The sequence below is a fragment of the Drosophila virilis genome, chromosome 3 (assembly GCF_030788295.1).
Source record: "Drosophila virilis strain 15010-1051.87 chromosome 3, Dvir_AGI_RSII-ME, whole genome shotgun sequence".
In the NCBI taxonomy this organism is placed as follows: domain Eukaryota; kingdom Metazoa; phylum Arthropoda; class Insecta; order Diptera; family Drosophilidae; genus Drosophila; species Drosophila virilis.
Genome location: NC_091545.1, coordinates 6,629,467 through 6,653,108, shown reverse-complemented (window position 1 = coordinate 6,653,108; position 23,642 = coordinate 6,629,467). Strand labels below are relative to the sequence as shown.

The window sequence follows — 23,642 nt, the reverse complement described above, 5'->3', positions numbered from 1 at the left end:
AGTGCTGCAAAATCGGTGTGCAGCACAAATTGGTGTTGCCAGTGTTGCCCCACAAAATTGCAGACTGCAGTGCGTGAACTGTTACTTTTCAAAAGTACGATAACGAGCTGTGCATATATTTGTACCAAAAATTAGCATAACATTGGTAAAAACTAGAAACGGAGAAAATCAGCAAATAACGGTGCATGTTAGTGGCTCATCAAATCAAAATTGGCATTTTCACAAGTGCAATTCACAACAACCACTTTTGATTTTGCCATTTTGCCATATAATTTCCGCTTTTACTGCACGGCTAGCACTATCATCACTTTTATATAATACTCGGGCTGTTTCTATGCGCTGCAAGTCTGTGATTAGAGCGTAGAAAACTCGCACGACCTGCAGAACAGGTGCGTGGCCGTTGTTATTGCCATGCTGCTGCGTTTGCTTCTATCTTTTTTATTATTACACTTTGTTGTTGCTGTTGTTGTTGTTGTTGTTGTTTTTAATATGCATTGGCAGTGCAGCTACAATTTTCACTTTCCATTTTTATTGGCAGGCACAGCCAAAACCAAAACCACAGCAACGACCACGACGACGACAACATCAAATCTTGGTTATGGCCAAAAAGAAATTGCAATGCTGCCAAAGGTTTTTACCAGCGTTAGACGCCAGGCTTTCTTTTAATTAATTTTTAAAGTGGTGGTCCGCAGCATTAGTTCTGGGCGGCCGTGGCTGCTGTGTCACGGCTGTCAAATGCACTTTGCCGCTTACATGTCTGCTTGCCCAAAAACTAACTGTAAACATTCACTTACTGACCTCTTTTTTGCCGTTAAGCAGCGACGTCGACGGCGGCAGCGGCGGCGGAGGCGGTAGCTGCCGGCTGCATCACAAAATTTTCTTTATGCACGCGACTCTCTGCCAAAGCTCATGTGCAAGCTTCAGTATCTATTGCTATACATGTATGTATGTATGTATGTGTGTGCGTGCGTGTGTGTGTGTGTGTGACCCTTATTCGCAACGCCACTCAGGCGTAAAATTTATGGCTTAAAAGACGACAAGTCTATAAACACAGCTTCCAGCTAGCAACGTCTGCGGCATCGGCATCGGCATCGACTCCAACTTCAAACTGTGCGGCTGTGCGCACTTTCTACGGCGACGAACCGAGCAACCCCCTACCTCCACCGCCCGCCCACCAGATCTTGCCTATGCTATGTGTGTGTTATAATTTCAAATGCGGTTCGCCATTTTGGTTGCATTTTGCTGCCACTTTTGGCAAATTAAATTTGTACGCAAAACCGATTAGGTTGCAGACAACATGACCAAGTTGTTATTTTAAATACCGACAACTCCATTTAATCAATGGCTAAGCGCAACCAAAACCGATGCTAACAAAGACCCACACACTGCCGACTGCGAAGACGTTGCATTGGCGCACAGTGTGACCAGCTAGCAGCAAATAGCTCACAATAGACGGTCATGGGAAAACTTCCTGTTTGCCATGGCTGTATCCATAAGGGTTTTTAAATTAATCTAAATTAAATTAACTGTCTACATTTGTAGTGTAATTAAATAAACTAAGTTATAATATGCACAAAATATATAAATTCAATAAAGTACTCAATTTGGAATATTAATTATAAGTACATTAATTATCAATAAGCTGTTTAAATAATCAGTAAATATAACACTTGTAATCAATAACACCCTTTAACGAATAAATGGGAAAAAATGTATTTTTGTAAGCATCTTTCATATTTCATGTTCCCCACTGTGCGGCGCCCGACTAACGCCAGCTGCGCAGCTGCTGCGCTGCGACTGCCTTTCACTCATATAAATGGCATTGCAAATTCGAGTGTGAGTGTCATTCAAACCTTTCTCTCGTGTCGTTCGGTACGGCGCAACAACTTTTTGTCGCCAACAAAATTGGAGCTGGAGCTGGAGCTGCAATCGTCTCCCAGTTGAGCCCGCAACAAAAGGCGGCAGCAGCAACAACAATCAAACCCTATAATTTTTATGAATGTGTAAAAAGTAAAGCGCGCGTTCGAGTGTGACTGTGTGCGTGTGTGAGCATAAGTGCGCATGTGTGTGTGTGTGTGCATGTTCATTCATTGAAAACGCAACAGCAATAAGTAATGCAGCCGCTGTAACGTCAACGTCAACGTCGACAGCAGCGCGCGCAACAGCATCCACACATACATACAAGCACATTCACAGCGATCACTTCGCATGCGAAACTCAACGAGCGCGCATCAAAATCAAATTCAAACGGTTACGGTTTACGGGAAACAAAAAAAAAAAAAGAGTAACGAACTACCGCCAAAGCACTGAAAAGAACTCGAGTACCCGCCCCAAAAGACTATGAAAAGATATTTTGTGTGCATACAATAATAATAAAAAGAAAAGCAAAGAGAATAAAGCCAGGCAGAAGGCAGAAGGCAACCGCAGAACGAACGAACGAACAACTGACTGAACAAACGGTAACTGTGGTAAACTTCAAAAGGCACAGTCGTAATTGAAATCGAATTAAAGCAACGTGCAAAAACGAAAAAAAAAAACCAAAACAACTAAAAGGCAGGGCGATAAAAAAGAAATTATGCTACATTGTGCGAGAGGTCAAACCGAGACGAGCTACCAGATTATCTAGAGCTTTTGCGTAATTGCGGCGTAAAAGAAAAAAAAAACCGCAAAGCGTCGCTTAATGTTTAATAGGCAGCGAATTTAACTCATAAAAGGGCCCAGGTGCTAAATCCAAATGAGCCAAACGCTAACCGCAAGACGTGATAACCGTTAATTTGAGCTTTGGCCGCAACGCCAGCGTCGACGTCGACGCCAGCTAAAGCTTGAGCCTCTGCCACAGCTGGCAGCCTGCAGCAGTTCTCTTGCACAGGCGTCGCTCGAAGCTACTGTAAAAACTTTCTTTAACGCAACGCAAACCAAGTCGTGTCGTGATCTTTGCACGCCGTCGCACAGCTTGTGTTGAACTTGAGAAGCAGCAGCAGCAGCAGCAGCAGCGGCAGCAACAACAATAGCAACTGCTTCTATTTCAATTGTTAACGAGCGAAAGCGTCGTAGTCACGCACACACACACATACACACGCTCAGTTATCTTCGTCTAGCCTAGGCCAGGAAAGTGCAGTCGACAGTGAAAATGATGTGCCCGTTCCAGACCCGCTTTAGGCTAAAGTTCCAGCGCCAGCTGTTTGGCGCACTGCTGACATGCATGCTAACGGCAACGCTCACCAATGGTAAGTCATATTAGCGTAATACAGTAAAAGCTCGAAAATTGTAAAGCTTTCAAATTAACTGTAATTTGCCAAAAACAAAATGACAAATGCAGAAAAGGGACGAAAAAAAAATGCAATTCGCCTATAACATAAAAAAAAAAAAGGAAAAGCCAAATGCAGAAAAGCACAAAAAAAAGCTTAAAATAAATGAAAAGGCTTTCGCATATATTTATATATAATATTTAAAATCGATTGCATTTATACCAAAAGCCAGTTCTATGGGCTTTAATATTTATAGCATTTTTAGTTTGGGCTCGTGTGCGCTATTTTACTTTGCGAGCGTTCACTGTACACTAAAAGCTAACTAACCGTAGGGGCCTGTGCGGGGGGGCCCAATTGTTGCTGTAGAAAGGCCAACAATATGTCTTCAGCAGCAGCAATTAATATCTAAGGTACGAGTACAAAGTGAATGTAAAACTGACACACATCACGAGAGTTGCCCCCCCCCCCCCCCCCCTCCGTGTCTCTTGGCCCGTGTGGCATGTGCCCATGACCGTATCCCCTACCCCTCCCCCCTCCCAAGCAAACACACAACGTAAAAGCAAAGAGCTAGCAAACAGGCTCGTAAATTTGCCCGTCGTGCACAATTTGTCCAACATTCAAATAAATTCATTAAACTTGCTCTCGTGCACCGCACACACACACACTCACACACACACACACACAGCGAAGAGTTGAACCCGTGGCTGGTTGGGTTTACCGTGGTTAGAAATTTGTCAAGTGCAGCAAATAATTACGTTTTGATTGGCTCATGAGGTCATGACCCGTGTCAACAAGTCGCCGACGGCAATTGCCGGAAAATCAAGCGATTTGCTGCTTGTTCGACACGATCGTCATTCAATTGAAATCAAAATTCTTTCAGGGCAAAGATCATGACATCGCTTCCATTTATCATCAATTTAAGAGCATGACTAAGTCATGCACAAGAGCATATATAGCATATATATATATATGTATATATAAATGTGATCAATTTACTTGAGGGTGGGCAAGCCTAAGGTCCTTTTAATTTGAACAGCATGTCAAGCTCATGTTAAAGGTCTGCTTATAAATGTTAACTGCCTTATAAATGTATATTTATTTAAATGATGCCAAAGTATAGAAAGAATTTGGGTGAGTGTATATGAAAACAAGTTGAAGCATTTCCCTGCTTGGACACTGAGTTTTCTTTTCGCTTTTCGTTTGGGAAAAAAAAGTTTAAGTAAGACCGTTTCGTGATGATGCCCCTTGTTCTTAATACTCAATTCGATTGCATTTTGATAGTTGGCACCACTGTGCATCATGATATGTGGGGGCACACACACACACACACACATATATCATGTCTGTGGGCTGTCCCGGCCTAAGCCTGCCCAGCATTGAGAGCTGCTGCTCTTGTTGTTGTTTGCCACTTTTGAAAATTATACGTTATGCGATTTTGTTGTTGTTGTTGTTGTTGCAATTGATGGCATCCGATAGCAGGAGCCGTGTCAGCGCTGCGGCTGCACTTGGAATGTGGCACATGGGCGAGAGACAACGAGCCGAGCTGAATTAACCGCTGCGATCCGGCACTTTGGTCTGATGTCTGTATTAATTTCTAACGCCGCTTAATTTTCTCTACTTGTGGCGCATTAAATGCGCTGGGCATGCGACGAGTGCGTCTGGATTAAGTCTTGGCATGCCTGCTTGCTTGCTTTTTGTTTTTTTTTTTTTATTTATCTTTTCGTTTTCTTAACGCAGCTGCTACAAATTGAAATAATGAACGTGGGTTCAATTATCTCGGGCAAACAAACCGCAGCGCTGCTAATAGATTTTCTACTTTCTTTGCGTAAACAAACCCAAACCGAACGGAGGCCAACACAACACATCCAAGACAGATGTGGACAGATATTTTCGGCCGCTGCCGGCGGCAATTATTGTGCAAAATTTCACTTGCAGTTTTATCCTCTAGATCTCTGGGCTGGGGATTAGCAAGCGCAATTATAGATGGAGGTCATCTGATATAGTCCCAGCATATGTATTAAATGCCGTCTGCATGAGTGGGTTGTGCATCGTTGGCTCTGATCGCAGCCCACTCAAGAGTCTGTCTACTAACTTGCAAGCTAAGCTCGGAATAGGGGAATTAGTCAGCGGATCTAATTGTTGGGGGAGTGGGGCACAAGTGTGCGCAGACAATGGAGATGGACTCGTGTCACGACTTTGGGGAAAAACTATTTTAAGCTATAAGCAAAGAAATCTATACGAATTTAAATTAATTCTAACTTCCTAGCTAAACTCGAAATATGAGAATTGGTCAACGGATCCAATGAGGGGCTGTCAATTGAGATGGACTCGTGTCACGACTTTGGGAAAAAACTATTCTAAGCTATAAGCAAAGAAATCTATACGATTTTAAGTTAATTTTAACTTTCTAGCTAAACTCGAAATATGGGAATTGCTCAACGGATCCAATGAGGGGCTGCCCATTGAGATGGACTCGTGTCACGACTTTGGGGAAAACTATTTGAAACGATATCTATAGAAAACATTTTGTTTTAAAGTGATTTCCAACTTAAACCCAAGCTAAGTTCGAAATATGGGAGTTAGTAAACGTCTAATCGGGTGCTTCCAATTGAGATGGACTCGTGTCACGACTGTGAAAGAAGCTCAAAGATTTTAAGTTAACTCCTACGTTTGGAGTACGGGAATTAATCGTCGGATGTAGGTGGGGCACAAGCGCAGGCAGACAATTGAGATGGACTTAAAATTATTCGAAAAATCGGCAGATTGTAAATCCTACCCCGCACGACATACACGAGGCTTTATTTGGGCGAATGTTTTTTCTTAAAATTCTTACCAGGTTTTCATTCAGTTTCCGCCAGTTAGAGTGAATGTTCCTTGGGCGATGAGACACGTATGCAATATATTTTTACTCAGATTTTGAGCTATACATTTTTTAACCATTTTTCATAATTTTGCCATGTGAAAGAAGCAGCTCCTGTTGACATCTTCTAGCTAAGGAAAAGTTGCAGATAAATTACAAAAAACATTTAAAAATATAAATCATTAGCAAATACCTTTCTCACCTTACGATTATTTATGTATTTTTCGTGCCTAAGCAGCGCGTGCGTGACACGACACGCGGCCAGCTCGATGGGCGAGCAGAGGCCTAAAATCTGAAACGGACAACTGCGCAAAATGCTTTGTCCACTCGCAGCTAATCCGACATTTGTATGCCCAGCGGCGACTCTTCCGCATGTCGCAGCCAAATTCTCTCTCTCTCTCTCTCTCTCTCTCTCGCTTACTCACACATTTTCTCTCTTGCTCTCTCTCTCTCTCTCCGTTGCAGGCGCCGTTACAGACTCGCCCATTAAGTTCATTAAATTGCCTACTCAGGCGCCTGTGATACGGTATCGGAACGCGGATGCTGCGCCGGATTCGCTGCTGATCAACTATCGGCAGGATGCACAGCCGGAGCTGTCCGCCACGCTGATGCAGGCGCCGGGCGCAGCGGCCGCTGCACTGGAGAATCTGCTGCAGGAGGAGGCGGATCAGCAGCAGCTGGGCATGGGCCGGCAGCATCGTGCCAGCGCCACGAGCAGCTCCAATGCCAACAACAACAACAACAACTGCCCGCGCTCCTGTCCGCCCAGCTTGACGGTGGGCGCAGAGCCCGTCTGCGGCAGCGACGGCCTCATCTATGCCAATCTGTGTGAGCTGCGCAAGAAGACCTGCACCCGCAACGGTGTCTCCCTGATCAAGGATGTGCGTGATGGCTGTGAGCGTTCCAAGGGCTCCGATTGCAAGCATCGCTGCAGCACGGAGAAGGATCCAGTTTGCGGCACCGACGGACGCACCTATCTGAATCGCTGCATGCTGCGCGTCCAGTCGTGCCGCGTAGGTCTCGCCGCCGTCAAGCTGTCGCATGTGGGTCCCTGCAGCAATACGAGTGCCCAGCGCGAATCCTGTCCCGTCGACTGCAACAGCGCGCCAAAGGATGGACCCATCTGTGCCTCCGACGGCAATGTCTACAACTCCACCTGCGAGATGAAGCTGCACACCTGTGGCCAGGGCGTTGTCAAGACCAGTCGCAAGCACTGCCAATCGACGCGCATGTGTCGCGAGTCCTGTTGGCGCGTGGCCAGGCCCACCTGCGGCTCCGATGGCCGTCTCTATGCCAGTCCCTGCAAGATGCGCTCCACCAACTGTGGCAAGCACGTGTTCGAGGTGCCGCTCTCCTTTTGCATGCCACAGGAACGACACGGCAGCCAGTCGGCGGAAACCTGCCCCACGGCATGTCCCAAATCCGATGCGGATGCCACATCGCAGTATGTGTGCGGCAGCGATGGCAACATCTATTCATCACTCTGCGAGCTCAAAATGCTTAACTGCGGGTAAGTGGCCGCCGCAAATCCGAAAAAGTAGCTTTAAAGCACATTAAAGCATTATTTCAAGCACATTTCTACCCTTTTTTTTTATTATCATTGCAAAACTGCAAAAAGAGCTTTAAAGCACATTAAATCTTTGTGTAATTTAAAGTTTAATTAAAGCTTTGTGCTCAGTTGCTCTGTATAAAAGCTTTAAAGCATCTGAAAGCTTTAAACATGGAGCTTTACCCCATTATATTTTTGTTAATCACTTTTTAACTTCATCTGTGCAGACCCCAGCGTAAGTCCATCCAGAAGATGAGCATGGACAAGTGCAAGAATCGTTTGACTCGCTGCAAGCAACTGCCGCCGTGCAAGGACTTCAACAATCTCTTTGGCTCCATCTTCAGCTCGAAACGCAACGACAAATTATGCGGCACAGACGCCAAGACGTATAACAACGAGTGCGAACTGGCCCATGCTACCTGCCTGTAAGTTCCAGAGTCCAGAGTCCTTTCTCTTCCAAAATTTAATTAAATTAATTCGTAGACGCGGCGTCAATCTGGCACATATTGGACCCTGCACGGATCTGAATACGCCCGCCAAGGACTGCGGCGATGCGTGCACGCGTTCGGATCTCGAACAGCAGCCGGTGTGCGGCTCCGATGGCAACACGTTCGCCTCCATGTGCGAGTTCAAGCGACGCACCTGCAATCTGCGCGTGGTGCCCGTCTCGCTGAAGAACTGCGCCCTGACCGCCGACTGTGAGTCCGATTGCGATGCCCAGCCGCCGAATTTCGTGTGCGGCTCGGACAACAAGTTCTACAAGTCCGAATGCCATATGCGCAAAGAGAACTGTGGCAAGCATGTGTTTGTTGTGCCGCTGAAGCGTTGCCTGGCCGCCTTCCAGTTCAAGGGCTGTGCCCGCATCTGTCCCAGGGAGTTTGAGCCGGTCTGTGGCAGCGACAATAAAACGTATTTGAACGACTGCTTCCTGGACATTGAGAATTGTCGCACCAATAGCACGGTGGGTGTGCATCACTATGGCGCCTGTGGACGCCCCGAGGCGCCCTCAACCAATTTCCTTTACTAGGGGCGTCATTTATAATTTTACATGGCATTTAATATTTTTAGGCTACAGTCTATTGCGTATTGATATGTAATATTTTTTTAAAACGATATTTATTGTGTTGGAATTAAAAAGCCGAACGAACGTACAAAATGGGGAATGCTACAGGTTGGACTCCTAGGCGGAGTCATCAAAGAGCTTGCTAAGCATGGCATTAATCTCATGCGGCCGATACTTGACATATTTATCCGGATTTTTGCTAAACTGCACCGCAGCATACCTAGAAAATTCAGGAGTTAGCTTGGACTTACTTATGGATACCCCAATTAACTTACATCTCGAAGAAGCGATTGTAGTTGGGCAGTATGTGCTCGACATTGTCGCGTTTGATGCCCTCGCGCAGTATGACATCGGGTATGGAAATGCCGCGCTGTATTTTGCACGCTTCCTCAAAGTCCTTATTGAAGTTCTGCAAGGTTAGAGTTAAGTATAAGCACAACTGAGCTTAACATTGGTTTAATTTCATCTGCATACCGAGAAACGCTCCTTGAGCACGCTGCGATCCTTGTCCTTCACTTTGCCGGCCACTGGCTTGGGCAGCTCCTCCAGCGAATAAATGCCCGACAGCATCTTGGACCAGGTCTTCTGATAGCTCGTCTTTAGCTCACGTATCATTTCCAAATAGCTGTGCTCACATTCTGGCTCCGCCAGCGTGACCAAATCAATGAGATTGGAGCGTTGCAGGGATTTGAGTATATAGTGTATGTTATTCAGACGGAAAAGATGCTTGGTGGCCTGATCATTGTACTGCTCGCACTTGTTCATAATGGACAGATTTAGCTCCGCCAGCGCTTTCTCTGCGAAGAGAGGAAAGTAAATATGAATAAAAGCAAATGAAATCTTAGACAGAACTCTCACTTATGTAGATAGCCAGCAGCGCCTTGTTGCGCTCCTCGCCGGGCAGTGCCTTCTTCATCAAAATGGTGTCCAGCTGCGTAGAGTAGAGCACATCCTGTGCCAGTATGGAGCCAATTACATCGAAATGCTCGTATAGATGCTCGATAAACCAAATCGTATTGGAGGTCAGCTCGTGCACGGTCGCATCCTTGGGCACATTGCTCTGGCCCACAATGTTTGTGCTCGACTCGCCCTTGACCACATCCAGGAAGTGCTCCAGCGCCTTGGCGCCCGTCTGCTGCAGCTTGTTGAGCACCTTGGTCAACTGCTCGCGCTGTGCCGCATCGTAGGTGCGCTCAATGTCCGGCTGCAGCAGGATGACACGCTTCAGCGCCGAGAATATGCCCAGAGCTGAGGTCCATTCCTTGCGCGAAATGCAGCGTAAGATGCGCTGCGTTATGGCCTCCGCATCTTTGACCACCAGCTCGATGGCATTGTAGGCCAGCCTTGCAAATACCTCATTGTGCTTGGAGGGTGGTATTATGTCACGCATAATGGCCCGCTCCCAGTTGAGCAGACGCTGCAGGCCGAGCAGCATAACCAGATACTTGTCCAGCTCCTGATCGCCATCGAGCAGATCCTCCGAGGTCAGATGATCACTGTGCGAGGAGGCCTTCTTAATGGAGAAGCCAGTGGACTGCTCAATGGTCTGTGTGGCGCGCAGATACAGCTTGTTGGCCTTCTTCTCAAAGCTGCAAGAGGAAGATGATTAATGGAGGTTTCTACCGGAGCAGGAACATATTTTGTACGCACATTTGCTGCAGTCGCGCCGAGGTGTTCTTCTTGGGCTCATTTTGACGTCCGCTGTGACGTGGTCGCTGCAAGAAACGAACATTTTAACTAGGATACAAAAATCAACCAGGCTTAAATTAGAATTCATTTGGTATAAAATATATTTACTGGCGATTTACACAAACATTTGATGAATATCTAAATAGATCTTAATAAATCTTGCAACACATTGAAAATAAAAGATACATAAATATATATTAAGCATATCAGCCAGCGATAGCCTGTTGAGGACATCCTCTAGAGCTCCTTGAGCGCATCCAGTATGCGGCTGCAGTCCTCATCCTTGCGTACGCCAATATTTTTGAGATCGGCACGCTGCATGGACACCAATTCGAGTAGATCAATGTGCGAGTTCTCAAATTTGTCCAGATACGTCTCCAGGCCGACCAGGAGCAGCACTTCCTTCACATTGGTCGCATGATTCAGGACATACGAATGATTCTCAGCCTGGAGCGAACGACGACGCGATTCCCGGCACAGCGAAGTTTCCGTGTTGCTGGCGCTCGAATCATCCAGAAAGTTGTTCAAGCTATTGTTGCTGTCATCGAGCGGGCCCACCTCCTTGCCGGGTTTCTTGACAGGATTTGCTAGTTGTGGTTGTTGTTGCTGTTGTTTTTTCTTCACTTGCTTCTTGAGTATCATCGGCGATGCCGGACTTTTGTTCAATCGCATATCCATGCGAATTGGCGACAAATTCGGTGAACGCAATTTGCCCACAATGGGCGTGGAGCAGCGCACATTGATGCTGTCCACGGTCAACGTGTTGATATCGCAGCTGCGATTATACGGTAACTGGCACACGTCTTTTGGAGTGCAAAATTCTGCCATAGTAATTGTATGCAATGTACAAAATAAAATAAAAAAATATTCAAGACACGACACGAGACGTTGCTGAAAAGCATAAAATTAACTATGGCTGCGGCGGTCGCCATTACTGGCAGCATTTCGGGAAAACTGCCGTTAGGCGCACAGTGTTGCATACACAATTCACAATATATATATACACAATTATCGATTACGCATAAGACTGTCACGTCACAAATTTCCCCACTCTTATACACATCGATACTCACCAGAGCCTCTGTGCCCCAGCTGCTGCTCTTCTGATGATCCTTGAGCAGCTGCAGGGAACGCAGCACAACCTCTCCACGCTCGGATGCGTAAATGTGTGTATATTCGCGCATATTCTGCTCCAGCCAGAGCGATATGGTAAAGAGCTCCTCGCGTGTGCTCTGCGAGAGCTGGCGAAACGATGTAAACTCATCGCTGGATGAATCATCCTCAATATAAATAAGATCCAGCAGCTCGACAGGCTTTAGCGGAGCGCTGTGCTTCTTGAGCAGCATGCTGTAGTGCTGATTGAGACCCTCGCAACCGTTATTGAACAAACTGGTCACGTTCTCCAGCTCCACACTCTGCGAATTGTTGTGCAGAAAGTAGTCCATGGCGGCGCGCAGCTTGGCCAGCGCGTCCAGAAAGGCGCCAATGTTGCCCTCAATGGGGCCCTGGTGTATGAGCTGGCAAACCTCCTGGGAGACATCGTAGTGGGAGAGCACGCTCTCCAGGCAGTTCAGCGTGGCCTCCAAGTCTGAAATGCGGGGCGTTCAGTTAATTAATCAGCCTGTGAGTGGGAAAATGTTATCAGTTGTTTACTCTGTTGTCGTTTTTGCAGCTGTTCCGTCTCCTGGTAGACGGGCAAAATGGTTTGCTCCAAGTTGCCCAAGCGCTTCTCGAAGATGGTGAGTATGCTGGACATTTGCGTGGACAGATCGTGATACTTGTCCACACGATCTTTGAGCAGCACCAAATTGGTTGTTTCCTTTTCCAATTTGTTGTGCGCTTGCAGCGAACTATCCAAATTGTTCATTGTTTTGATTTTGCACTGAGAACTCATCAACACTGTCCGGAATCCGGAAAGTGTTCTAAAAGACAAACAGCTGATGCCTATCGATATTCTGGCTGTGCTAAGATCGAGTCTATCGATGAGCTTGTGTTATCGATAACCCAGCTGCTTGGTTTCCATGGCAGCTATTATTTTGGCCCAAACAAAACGTAAATAAAATGTAAAAACCTGCAAACGATGCAGCTGCTTTGAATGAAAAAAAAATGCGTGGCGTTCTGAAATGGTTGGAGCGCATCGAGTTTCCGAATGCCAAGGATGAGAACACCAGGTAAAGTTGCTAAGTAGAATTGACAACCACCTGTGGCAAAATTTGAATTTCCTCTAATTGCTTGCAGCGTACATTCCGTTTGCTACTCGCCCGATGGCAGCCAATTGGTGGTCGCTGCAGGTGAGCGATTGCTCATCTACAATCCCAACGACGGCTCCTTGCTGAACACCCTGAAGGCGCACAAGGATATTGTCAATGCGGTGGTTTATTCGCGCGATGGCAAACGCTTTGCCAGCGGCGCCGCCGACAAAATGGTCATTGTGTGGTCTCCGCAGCTGGAGGGGCTGCTCAAGTACTCGTATGTATGACAACATTCATAAGGCACACAACTTAACGCAGCTCTCTTGCGATAGCCACGGTGACTCCATTCAGTGCATGTGCTTTAATCCCGTGTCGCATCACTTGGCCTCCTGCTCGACCTCGGACTTTGCCTTCTGGTCGGCGGATCAGAAGGCTGTGCAAAAGTATAAAATTGGTTCGCGCGTAAATGGCTGTGCCTGGACCAACGATGGACAATATTTGATCCTTGGCCTGACGAACGGCAGCGTGTCCATACGCAGTAAATTGGGTGAAGAGAAGGGTCGCATTGAGCGTCCTGGTGGTCCCAACAGCTCCGTGTTCAGCGTACAGTGCTGTCCGGCAAATGGCGCTGGCAATGTGGACACCATTGCCATTGCCGACTGGGGCCAGACGCTGTCGTTTCACACGCTCAACGGACAGATGATTGGCAAGGAGCGTGCCCTGGGCTTCGATCCGCTCTGCATGCAATACTTTCCCAATGGCGAATTCTGTGTGGTGGGCGGCTGTACGGAGAGCTTGCACTTTTTCACGCGCGATGGCGTTCGCCTGGGCACGCTCGGCGATGGCTTCAACTCGTGGATCTGGTCGGTGGCACTGCATCCGAATGGCCAATCCTACAGCATTGGCTGCCAGGACGGCACACTGGCCTGTTTCAACATTGCATCCAGCACCGTGCATGCTTTGTACCGGGAGCGTTATGCTTTTCGGGAGAACATGTGCGATGTGATTATTCAGCATCTGATGTCGGGTCAAAAGGTGCGCATCAAGTGTCGCGATCTCGTCCAGAAAATAGCCATCTATAGAAACCGCCTGGCCGTGCAGCTGCCGGAGCGTGTGGTGCTCTACGAACTCAGCTCCACAGAGAATCAGCCCATGCACTACAAGGTCAAGGAGAAGATCCAGCAAAAGTTCGATTGCAGCCTGCTGGTCGTGTGTGGCCTAAATATTGTGCTGTGCCAGGAAAAGCGGCTGCAGTGCTTGGACTTTGACGGCGCACTGCAACGTGAATGGATCATGGACTCGTTCATACGCTATATCAAGGTGACCGGCGGTCCGCCGGGTCGCGAGGGTCTCATGGTGGGTCTGAAGAACGGTCAAGTATTTCGCATATTTCTCAACAATTCGCTGCCGCTGCTCATCACGACGGCGGTGTCGGCGGTGCGTTGCTTGGACATCAATGCGAATCGCAGCAAAATTGCCGTTGTGGACGATGCTGGGCGGCTGGTGGTGCGCGACCTGCTCAACGACAGCATACTCTATCAGGATGTGGGCGTGAACAGCGTCACCTGGAACACATATCTGGACACAATGCTCTGCTACACGCACACCAGCGGCGGGCTGAGCGTGCGCGTGGGCAACCTGCCGCCCAGGGCGCCACAGAATATGCACGGCGTCGTTGTGGGCTTGTGTGGAGCGACTGCTTTTTGTCTGCGCGGCAACATTATGCATAATACGCCGCTAGCTCTGGGCGCCACCATGTGGCAATTCATCGAGGCGGGCCTGTTTGAGTAAGTTGCAATTTAAGAAATATATATTCCCTTTCCTAATCTGCTGCTCCTCTGCTCTAGTGAGGCCTATCAGGTGGCCTGCCTTGGTGTCACCATCAGCGATTGGGAGGGCCTGGCACAGTCTGCTCTGGAGGCGCTGCACATAAATATAGCACGCGATGCATACGTCAAAGTGCGCAATTTGCCCTGGCTGAAGGTCATCAGCGAGCTGCGGGAGCTGCAGCAGCGCGCCGCAGTGCCCAAGGAGGTGCTTCTCGGCGAGAGCTGCGCTTTTGCTGGCAAATTCAAGGAGGCGGCACGCCTGTTTCTCAAATGCGGTCATTCCTCGCGCGCCTTGGAGATGTACACAGATCTGCGCATGTTTGATTTGGCCCAAGAGTACCTAAAGGATGGCAGCGAAGTGGAGAAGCGTGAACTGGTGCGCAAGCGCGCGGAATGGGCATACTCTGTCAAGGAACCGCGCGCAGCGGCCGAGCTGCTGCTCTCCGCTGGCGAGCACCAGAAGGCCATAGACATTGTAGCCGAACAGGGATGGGCGGATGTGTAAGCGTCATGCTGAGACCAAGTTCGATTCTGATTTAATCGATGTTCTGTATATTTGACAGGCTCTATGACATTGGCCGCCGCTTGAGCCTCAGCGAACGCGACGCCGTGCAGTCGGTGGCACAGAATCTTAAAAAGCTCAAAGCTTTGCCACTCGCCGCTGAAATGTTCAAAAAGCTGGGCGACGAGGCGCAAGTAGTGCAACTGCATGTCGAGGTCCAGGACTGGCCAGAGGCCTTTCGCTTGGCGGAGGGTTTGCCACAGCTGCTGCCCACGGTGCACTACCAGCATGCACAGTGGCTGGCGGAAACGGATCAATTTATAGAGGCGCATCAGGGTGAGGGACTAGACGATAAGTTTATATAGGGAGCCGTGTATAACATATTCGTACACTTTATCTTTAGCTTATCTGAAAGCTGGCCGCACCAAAGATGCGAATCGCCTGCTGAAACAGCTGAGCAAAACGGCCATTGCCGAGGAGCGTTACCTGGATGCCAGCTACTTTTACTGGCTGCTGGCCAAGCAGTATCTGGATATCTATCACGAGAAACCGTATGACATGGCCGGTCTGCTTGTCTGAATTGTAATCCCTCTAAAATGATTCCCTCTTCCTTCTTTATAGGGAACAAAATGCCATTGACCATCATCTGAACGAGTACAAAAACCATTTGCGCATTGCCAAGGTCTACTATGCCTACAGCGTCATCTACAACTATATGAAGGAACCATTTACAACCTACTCGCCGGTTAGCCTCTTCAATGTGAGCCGTTTCATATTCAACGAAGTGGAGAACAAGGGCGCGCCAAAGGGCGTGAGCATGTTGTATGTTTAACGTATATATTTGTAGAGAAATATGAAGAATCATAATTATTGTACAATTACAGCTCGGTGCTGTTCACGCTGGCCAAACAGGCCAAGCTGCTGCAGGCCAACAAGCTGTGCCTGCTGGTCAATAAGCGTCTGCAGTCGCTTAAACCACCTGCTGGCGTGCAGGAGCAAATCGACGTGAGTTAACATAATATACGAAAAATTGTCCTGACTAATCTGTGGCTGCAGTAAACATATATAAATGTATGTATGCATGCATGTATGTATGCATATAAGTATGTATGCATGTAAGTATGCATGTATGTATGCATGTAAGTATGAATGTAAGTATGCATGTAAGTATGCATGTATGTATGTATGTATGCATGCATGTATGTATGTATGGATGCCTGCATGTACATATGTTTGCATGTATGCTTTAATGTTTGCATGCATGGCTGCATATATATGTATGCATGTTTGTTCGCATGGATGATACAACCAAACATATATACAGACATGCATACGTACATATATATGCAGATATGCACACACACATGCATACATGTATACACACACACACACACATGCGCACATACATACACACATGCGCACATACATACACACATTCATCTACATACATACATACATCTACATGCATACATACATCTAACACATGCATACATCTACATACATACACCTACATACACACATACACCTACATACACGCATACATACATCTACATACATACATCTACATACAAACATCTACATACAAACATCTACATACATACATCTACCTACAAACATCTACATACATACATCTACATACATACATACACTTACCCGCCCTGCCTCCTCCTGCGCCACCGGCTCCAGGTCCACCGCCTCCTGCTCCACGGCCAGCAGTCGGCCAACGTTTGCTGCCTTGCTAAATTTCAGCAAGGCCTACTTGAATTCTTGAGAATCGAGGAGGAGAGCACTTGGTAAAAATTCGTTTTATTTAAATGTGCAGCACTGCGACAAATTAGTTTGGCCTGCGTTTGATATTAGAAAACAAACATACATACATACATGCAAGCATACACTAACACACACATGCCCACACACACATACACACAAACATATACATATATATATATATATATATATATATATATATATATATATATATATATATATATATATATATATATATATATATAATACTTATGTGCCCTCGCACATTTATATATTCACAGCTAAATTTCCTGAACAGCAAGGCCTGCAAGAGCGGCTTCAATGATCCCGAGGAGCTGCTGCCCTTGTGCTATAAGTGCTCCAACTACAGCCAGCATTTAAATAACAATACTTGCCCCACCTGCAGACAGGATTATATATTTTCCTTTGTTTCATTTGGTGAGTGGAACGAGAAAGACACAACTCTCAATGATTACAATATCCTTGTTGGCTTGCAGAAATCTTGCCTTTAGTACAATTCCATCCGGAGGTGGACATTACCGATGCCGAGGCGGAGCGTTTGCTTCTGGCGCCGACCAAAAATGCCGAGGATGCGGATCCATTTAATGAGGATGTGGCCAGCGCGCTGCCGTTGAGCTTAGATCGCAATGCATTGCGCGCCATTGATCCCAATCATGTGCTGATACTGAAGCGCCAGGACAAGCACATACGCAACATATATTATCGCAATATATTGCCCGATCTGCAGGTTACCTACTGCCCGGAGTGTCTGCTGGTAAGAGGCGAGAGCTTCTTAATGCTTCAAATATTTCCATTTACTGTTTTGCTTATTTGCTAGCTTTTCTATGCGGAGGACTTTGAGCTGCAGGTGCTGCAAAAGGGCCACTGTCCGTTCTGTCGCACTTCGTCGGACAAGCTGCTGGAAGACTTTTGAGTGCAAAATAGATTTAAGAATTGTATTGTTAGCTTATGTTTAAGGCTGTACGTGATGTATTTCCCATATCCGTCCGACAAATATAAACTAATTACAAAATTGTTAACTAACAGTTGAAGCCTCTCTTTGGTCAGTTGTTGTCTTAGGCCCACGTTTCCTCCTGGTACCGTCGCTGTTTTATCAGCTGCTCCATATGGAGCGCATCGTTGTCCAGCGCCTCAATAAATGCTTCTCGCACAGCTTTTGGCATATTGTTGGAGCTGCCTGCCACATAGACATAAGCATTCTGCTCTCTAATCAGCTTGGCCAGGTGCGCGCCGCACTCTTTGATCAGATGCTGTACATACACCTTGTTCTCCTGGTCGCGCGAGAAGGCTACATGAACCTCCACGCTTTGATCAACCTGCCACGCCTTAAAGTCTTCCATAAAGTGGTAATCTTTGGCCTTGTTGCGACAGCCAAAGAACACAACAAGCGGACCCGTATCGTGGCCCAGCTGCTGCTGATGCAGGCGTTCCTGTATAATGCTGCGAAAGGGCGCTATGCCTGTGCCGGGTCCAATCATGATTAGAGGTGTTTCGGGCTCTTTGGGCCAGTTCATGGTGCCCGGCTTGATAGCGGCGCGCAGCTCCTCGCCTGCCTGTAGGCCCTTTAGCCAGTTGGAGCACAGGCCCAAGCGCGGCGTATGCATTATGGTCTTGTAATTGACCACGGCGACTAGCAAATCGAGCGTGCCGCTTGCGGCGGCCGACGCAATGGAAAAGCTGCGCGTTTGTATTAAAGGCATCATTTCGAATAGCTGCGATAGCGTCAGCTTGGACATGGCATGCCGGAAATCACTCAACAGCTCCAAAAGCGTGCGACGCGGCCTGTTCACATAGGCTATCAGATCGTCGAGACCTTCTGCGCTGCAAAACTCCAGAAGTTTCTCGCGCTCCATCTCATCCTCACAGTTCTGTGCGAGCACCTCAAGCAAGCGTTGCCTGGGCCTGGCACTCAAATCCCAAATATACCTGGCTGCCTGCTGCAGCGATATGGGCGCGGCGTAAGGCAAAGGCAGCGGCAAATCTGCGTGAGCACTGCTCACTTCGACCACGGTGCTGGCATCAAAGTCGAGCTGGTGTTCTTTGAGCAAATCAAAGAATTCCTGAACATTTTCACGGCTATTTTGTGGCTGCACTTCGAGCACATCGCCTGGCTGCCAGGTGATCGTTTGCGCGCTGCTAAGTCGCAGCAAACGCACGTCCTGAAAGTGATCCTCGGCTGTGGTGCGTGTGTTTTCGATTAATTTGAAAACGTGTGCTTCCTGCCGCTGTGTCCAATGCAGGCGCTCCTCACTCAGAGCCGGCTGTTGCTCTAGCACACGCACCTTCCACCGCTTCACGATCTCCTGCTCCGGCTGCTTGCGCACAGCCGATGTGCTGCTCAGTGTCTGCCACAGATCCGCTATCCAGGCAAGCGATGTGCCCAAGTGGCCGTAGTCATGCTGATCGTCACATAGGCCAAGCGGGCAAATAGATTTGGCGCCAAGATTCAACAGGCGCTTGTGCAGCTTTTTGGCTGCATAATTGAATTTCGGGTAGCTGGAGTCACCGAGTCCAAGGCAAGCGAATTGTAAACCATCCAGTGAGCTGCTCGGCAAGCTCCGTTTCAGTAGAAAGCGCCAGGCTTGTTTCATATTGTCGGGCTCCATGCCATCGCCGGTGGTGGCCACCACAAAGATCACGAGGCGCTCCTCTATCAACTGCTGCATATTGTAATCCTCAAGAGAGAGTACTGGGCCCTGGAAGCCCCATTGACGCGATTCGCGCCATATCTGTTCAGCCACATCCTGTGCGGTGCCAGTTTGACTGCCATAAAGAACCAAAATACGCATAATTTTTAATAAAAAAAAACAATTTCGAAAGGGAATGAAATTCCAATCGGACACAAGGCCGGCTTGTCAGCTGTTCACAATGCTCGCAGTGTGCAAGGTAGCGTCCAGCTGAAAGCATTTAAATTGAGAAAGCGCACACAATACGTAATTGTATATAATATGAAAATGTAATTTAATTTAATTTGATTTTTAGTTAATCAGAGTAAAATTTAATTGAAATTGATATATTTGTATACACAAATTTAGCATTTTATGTTCAAGTTACCCGAAATTAACTGTTAAGCTGTGACGTCACAGCAAATTCGATAACGCGACTCTCAGTGTCTCTGACATCTCTTTCGCTGATATCGATAGGTAAATCGATAAGTTTACATGCGTGACAATCGTAAACTGTTTTTTAACAACACGGTTTCACGTTCTTTCGGTAACTCGCACAAAAATAGCGAAATTTAGACACGTGAGTAACAAATCCAACTGGCAACTATGGCTAAGGCGCACTCCGATATCCAATTGAGTAAACAGCTCTCCTGGCTGCTGCGTCATGGCGCACAGAAGGCGGGACTCACTATACAGCCAGATGGATATGTGAGCGTTGCGGAGATTTTACAGCATCCGCGCTTTGGCGCACACTACAGCATAGAAAAATTGCGGAAAATCGTGGCTGCCGATGCGAAGCAGCGTTATAGAATGCGTTACAATTCCCTAACCGGTGCCGAGGAGATACGCGCCAATCAGGGTCATTCCCTGGCAGCTGTGCAGTCTGAGGCATGCCTGGAGCGCATAAACAGCATATCCGAGCTAGCCGAGATGCATGTGGTGCATGGCACCTACTATAAGAACTGGGAGCAGATCAAGACGGAAGGCCTACGTCGTATGCAACGGAATCATGTGCACTTTGCTGTGCTTACGGATCAGAGTGATGCCATAGTGAGTGGCTTTCGCGGCGATTGCCAGGTGCTCATCCATTTGAATGTGGCTAAGGTGCTCGAAGATCAGCTGCAGCTGTTCCGCTCCAGCAACAATGTGATACTCTGCGCCGGCATCGATGGCTGTATAAGTCCGCGGTATTTCGAGCGCGTCATTGATAGACGCACGGGCAAGTCTTTGACATGATGCAAACCGATTTTGGTTGGATATAGTTGTGTATATCGTATGTGCTGTGCCTTAGACTTTAGTTTAAATGTGCCCTGTAAATAAAATGTACTAAGTTTGTGTTTTAATCAGTTGCTTTTAAAATTTGGTTTTTACAGAAATGAGCGACTTGGAAACTCGCACAAGGCCGTCCCAGGACGAATCGGTGCACTGCAAGGTGTGCGATGCGCCCTTCAAAACGCTGCAGGATTGCCTGGCGCACGAGTTGCTTAAGCACACGATAAAGCCACAGAAAAAGCTGCGCAAATGCTTGGATGCCATCACAAAGCTATTTGCCAGCGAGCAAATTCAATGCGAACGTCGCGTGCTAAAGGCGACACTTGCCCAGGCACCGGCTGGCCAGCATTTGCGCGCCGTGCTGGCTTTCTATTCCGGCAACTGTAATGAGCTATCGGCCTGCTTTGCTCAAGTGCGAGAGACCCTACAGAAACAGTTGCAGGGTAGGGTAAAGGTTTATCCCTTCGGCTCGCTTGTAACAGGTTTGGCTTTGAAAGGTTAGTAAATCCCATAATTATTGTCGGTTGGTAATACCTTTAATTATGCGCTGCTTCTTCTGCAGATAGCGATATTGATCTGTTTCTGGAGCAAACCGACACCAGCTCAAATAGCATGTCCCACCGTCAATTGTTCAACAAGATCTACAACTTTTTGCGGCGCACCGATTGCTTCCAGGATGTGTTTGCCATACGGCACGCCCGTGTACCCATCATACGCTGCAAGCATGTCTATAGCGGCCTCAGTCTGGACATTAATATGTCCAGTCCGAATAGCACCTATAATTCGCGTTTTGTCGCCGAGTTATTGGGCCGGGATGTGCGCATGCGCGAGCTATTCCTGTTCCTGAAATTGTGGGCAAAGAAACTGAAGATCATTGGCAGCGGCAGCATGACCAGCTACTGCCTGATCACCCTTATCATATTTGGCATGCAGCAGCGTAGACAATTGCCATCGATCAAGCAGCTGCAGGCACGTTGCCCGGTTCTGGAGGTGATGGGCGTTAATTATGCATATAGCTTTCAGCAAGTGCGTCCAATACCGGCCAGCTTGACCACACTGGATCTTATCTCCAGTTTCTTTGAGCTTTACAGTCAAATGGAATTTGAGAAGAAACTGTTGTCACCCTATTTGGGCTGCGCATTGGACTTGGAGACGGCCTTTTCGACGCCGGGCAAATTTCCCGAGTATGAGGAACAATTAAAGGCCATGCATAAAGCTACGGGGGAGCAGCCGGAACCGTTTCAGTATCAACGCTGCGTTTGCGTTCAGGATCCATTCGAGTTGCAGCATAATGTGGGCCAGTCCATATCCATAACTAATCTCTGCTATCTGCGCGAGTGTCTGGCCCTGGCCACTAAAGCGTGCAGCGATAAAAGATTGGTCTCAACGCCTGCCAAATTGTATGACTATTTGCTTTTTGGTCTGGCCGAGAAACTGTTGCAGGGCCAACGCCTGGACCAGGAGCAGCCGGCCAAGGTGCGCAAGCAAATGTTAAATAAACCAGAGCAGACGCCAATGCAGAGAGCACAGCCAGATGGATCTGAGGCAACAACACAGATCGTCGCAGATGATGCCATGGACAGAACGCAAGTTGCTGCAACGGCAAAGCCTGCCGTTGCTGCGACAAGCACAAAAACAGTTGCTGCACCGGCAAATGCTGCAGTTGCTCCAACCGCCAATTGTGCAGTTGTTGCGGCAGCAGAATTTGCAGCTGAAGTAGCTGCCAAGCCAAAAGAACGATTATCATCGAGCAGCTCGGTGGAGAATGCGCCACCGCTAATGCATGTCCATACACTGAAACCAACCAACAATGACCTGAAGAGCTTGCCTGCTGATTTCCTGAGCAAAAATCGGAATGTAAAGCAAACAATATATTACTATTGGGCGGAATGCTATGTGGATGCTATTAAGGATATACTAACAAATATTTATGGACTGAATTTGAAGTTAATTGAACCAGAGGAGCCCCTGACAACCAATAGCAATAGCAATGCACTGCCACAACACTTTACCTGGCTGATCAACACAACTCTGGATACGTGGAGTGCTCGCAATTTCCAACGCTCCACACGACAATCATTCTTTGCCCAGCAACTACAGCAGACCATTGAGTTTATCAAGACACGCCCAAATAATGCCAACTATGCTGTCAATCTGTGCGGTCGCTTCTCGCTGATCGTTGGGCCGGACTATAAGGAGCTGCGCCTAGAACTGCAACCGATGCCAAGCGATGCTCTCGGCCTGCAGCGACACAGTCCGCTAACCAAGTTCTTTAAATCCTTAAAGAATATGTTGTGCAATTACAAATTCAAGGAGAAGGTCATCAGTCTACAACAGTATCAGCATTGAGTTCCACTCCCGCCCCCTCCCCCACTACCCCTCCCTACCTCCTCGAAAAAAAAGCACAGAAGTCCTTGTTTACCGATCACACCAAAAAATAACAAAAAAAAAAAAAAAAAAAAAAAAACCCAAACACGAACTGCAAAAAAGAACAGAAAAGAAACAAGACCCATAAGATATATATAATTTTTTTTTTTTAGTAGCTCACGAACTACATGAAATTATTGTGAAATCAGTTTATACACAGGAGCTATGTGTGAGCTAAGGTACAAGAGAGAATTGCAATGGCTCGTTTGACAAATTACAAGTTATGCCCCCCCTTAGAAAATCAGCAAATGTACATATAGCTAAAAACATTTCCATATCGTATATATTTCCCTATATATATATACATATATATATATATATATATATATAAATATATATATATGTCTACATATCCGTTCAAATTTTAGGTTAGTGACATCTTTGACTATTTAACCACATTGCTCACAATAAATCAATTGCAATTCTCAACTAAGTTTTGAATTATTTACAAACGCCTAAATCCTTATATACCTATATTAATATATATTTTATTTTGGTTAACTTGTTTTCGTTTCCTTTAAAATAAAAAAAAAATCGCTTTACTACATTTTTAACTA

At 47.1% G+C, this 23,642-nt stretch overlaps 7 protein-coding genes across 8 annotated transcripts; 4 read left to right on the top strand and 3 right to left on the bottom strand.

The window, feature by feature from the left end:
- Nucleotides 1-1,852: 1,852 nt before the first annotated feature.
- Nucleotides 1,853-8,684, top strand: LOC6623966 (agrin). Its single transcript, XM_002046569.4, has 4 exons — nucleotides 1,853-3,227; nucleotides 6,574-7,618; nucleotides 7,885-8,082; nucleotides 8,141-8,684. Exons 1-4 carry the CDS (start codon nucleotides 3,131-3,133, stop codon nucleotides 8,682-8,684), a joined length of 1,884 nt encoding a protein of 627 aa, XP_002046605.1. The 5' UTR covers nucleotides 1,853-3,130.
- Nucleotides 8,685-8,741: 57 nt separating this feature from the next.
- Exo70 (exocyst complex component 7) lies at nucleotides 8,742-12,373 on the bottom strand. Its single transcript, XM_002046568.4, has 7 exons — nucleotides 12,063-12,373; nucleotides 11,483-11,997; nucleotides 10,371-10,435; nucleotides 9,579-10,309; nucleotides 9,195-9,517; nucleotides 8,996-9,129; nucleotides 8,742-8,940 (listed from the first exon to the last, which is right to left on the bottom strand). The coding sequence occupies exons 1-7, from the start codon at nucleotides 12,301-12,303 to the stop codon at nucleotides 8,838-8,840; spliced, it is 2,112 nt and encodes a 703-aa protein (XP_002046604.2). The 5' UTR covers nucleotides 12,304-12,373; the 3' UTR covers nucleotides 8,742-8,837.
- mtrm (matrimony) lies at nucleotides 10,487-11,331 on the bottom strand. Its single transcript, XM_015176125.3, has one exon. The coding sequence runs from the start codon at nucleotides 11,235-11,237 to the stop codon at nucleotides 10,647-10,649; it is 591 nt and encodes a 196-aa protein (XP_015031611.1). The 5' UTR covers nucleotides 11,238-11,331; the 3' UTR covers nucleotides 10,487-10,646.
- A 37-nt stretch (nucleotides 12,374-12,410) lies between the features above and the next one.
- Oseg1 (intraflagellar transport protein Oseg1) lies at nucleotides 12,411-17,739 on the top strand. The gene is made up of 11 exons (XM_002046567.4): nucleotides 12,411-12,580; nucleotides 12,648-12,878; nucleotides 12,934-14,388; nucleotides 14,449-14,931; nucleotides 14,994-15,268; nucleotides 15,336-15,483; nucleotides 15,554-15,754; nucleotides 15,817-15,937; nucleotides 16,981-17,137; nucleotides 17,197-17,474; nucleotides 17,538-17,739. The coding sequence occupies exons 1-11, from the start codon at nucleotides 12,516-12,518 to the stop codon at nucleotides 17,631-17,633; spliced, it is 3,510 nt and encodes a 1,169-aa protein (XP_002046603.1). The 5' UTR covers nucleotides 12,411-12,515; the 3' UTR covers nucleotides 17,634-17,739.
- LOC6624463 (NADPH-dependent diflavin oxidoreductase 1) lies at nucleotides 17,667-19,597 on the bottom strand. Its single transcript, XM_002046566.4, has one exon. The coding sequence runs from the start codon at nucleotides 19,507-19,509 to the stop codon at nucleotides 17,776-17,778; it is 1,734 nt and encodes a 577-aa protein (XP_002046602.1). The 5' UTR covers nucleotides 19,510-19,597; the 3' UTR covers nucleotides 17,667-17,775.
- A 252-nt stretch (nucleotides 19,598-19,849) lies between these two features.
- Nucleotides 19,850-23,409, top strand: mkg-p (monkey king protein). Of its 2 annotated transcripts, XM_015175411.3 has the most exons (3): nucleotides 19,850-19,966; nucleotides 20,760-21,155; nucleotides 21,221-23,407. In XM_015175411.3, exons 2-3 carry the CDS (start codon nucleotides 20,762-20,764, stop codon nucleotides 23,005-23,007), a joined length of 2,181 nt encoding a protein of 726 aa, XP_015030897.1. In that variant the 5' UTR covers nucleotides 19,850-19,966; nucleotides 20,760-20,761; the 3' UTR covers nucleotides 23,008-23,407. The 2 variants fall into 2 exon arrangements, with proteins under 2 accessions (XP_015030897.1, XP_002046600.1); XM_002046564.4 differs by lacking the exon at nucleotides 19,850-19,966 and having other exon boundaries at nucleotides 20,705-21,155; nucleotides 21,221-23,409.
- On the top strand, nucleotides 19,964-20,698 carry Tpt (tRNA 2'-phosphotransferase). Its single transcript, XM_032435108.2, has one exon. It carries the CDS (start codon nucleotides 19,993-19,995, stop codon nucleotides 20,620-20,622), a length of 630 nt encoding a protein of 209 aa, XP_032290999.1. The 5' UTR covers nucleotides 19,964-19,992; the 3' UTR covers nucleotides 20,623-20,698.
- Nucleotides 23,410-23,642: the final 233 nt, after the last annotated feature.

Bases quoted from the DNA above. Each gene is read 5' to 3' on its own strand.
- Exo70 (XM_002046568.4), bottom strand. From the start codon at position 12,303: ATGAGTTCTCAGTGCAAAATCAAAACAATGAACAATTTGGATAGTTCG. The intron at 11,998-12,062 runs GTAAACAACTGA...CCCGCATTTCAG, and splicing joins GCTGCAAAAACGACAACAGA to ACTTGGAGGCCACGCTGAAC. The intron at 8,941-8,995 runs GTAAGTTAATTG...TGAATTTTCTAG, and splicing joins TACAATCGCTTCTTCGAGAT to GTATGCTGCGGTGCAGTTTA.
- LOC6623966 (XM_002046569.4), top strand. From the start codon at position 3,131: ATGATGTGCCCGTTCCAGACCCGCTTTAGGCTAAAGTTCCAGCGCCAG. The intron at 3,228-6,573 runs GTAAGTCATATT...TCTCCGTTGCAG, and splicing joins AACGGCAACGCTCACCAATG to GCGCCGTTACAGACTCGCCC. The intron at 8,083-8,140 runs GTAAGTTCCAGA...ATTAATTCGTAG, and splicing joins CTGGCCCATGCTACCTGCCT to ACGCGGCGTCAATCTGGCAC.
- mtrm (XM_015176125.3), bottom strand. From the start codon at position 11,237: ATGGCAGAATTTTGCACTCCAAAAGACGTGTGCCAGTTACCGTATAAT.
- Oseg1 (XM_002046567.4), top strand. From the start codon at position 12,516: ATGCGTGGCGTTCTGAAATGGTTGGAGCGCATCGAGTTTCCGAATGCC. The intron at 14,389-14,448 runs GTAAGTTGCAAT...CCTCTGCTCTAG, and splicing joins ATCGAGGCGGGCCTGTTTGA to TGAGGCCTATCAGGTGGCCT. The intron at 15,269-15,335 runs GTGAGGGACTAG...CTTTATCTTTAG, and splicing joins ATTTATAGAGGCGCATCAGG to CTTATCTGAAAGCTGGCCGC.
- LOC6624463 (XM_002046566.4), bottom strand. From the start codon at position 19,509: ATGCGTATTTTGGTTCTTTATGGCAGTCAAACTGGCACCGCACAGGAT.
- mkg-p (XM_002046564.4), top strand. From the start codon at position 20,762: ATGAGCGACTTGGAAACTCGCACAAGGCCGTCCCAGGACGAATCGGTG. The intron at 21,156-21,220 runs GTTAGTAAATCC...CTTCTTCTGCAG, and splicing joins AACAGGTTTGGCTTTGAAAG to ATAGCGATATTGATCTGTTT.
- Tpt (XM_032435108.2), top strand. From the start codon at position 19,993: ATGGCTAAGGCGCACTCCGATATCCAATTGAGTAAACAGCTCTCCTGG.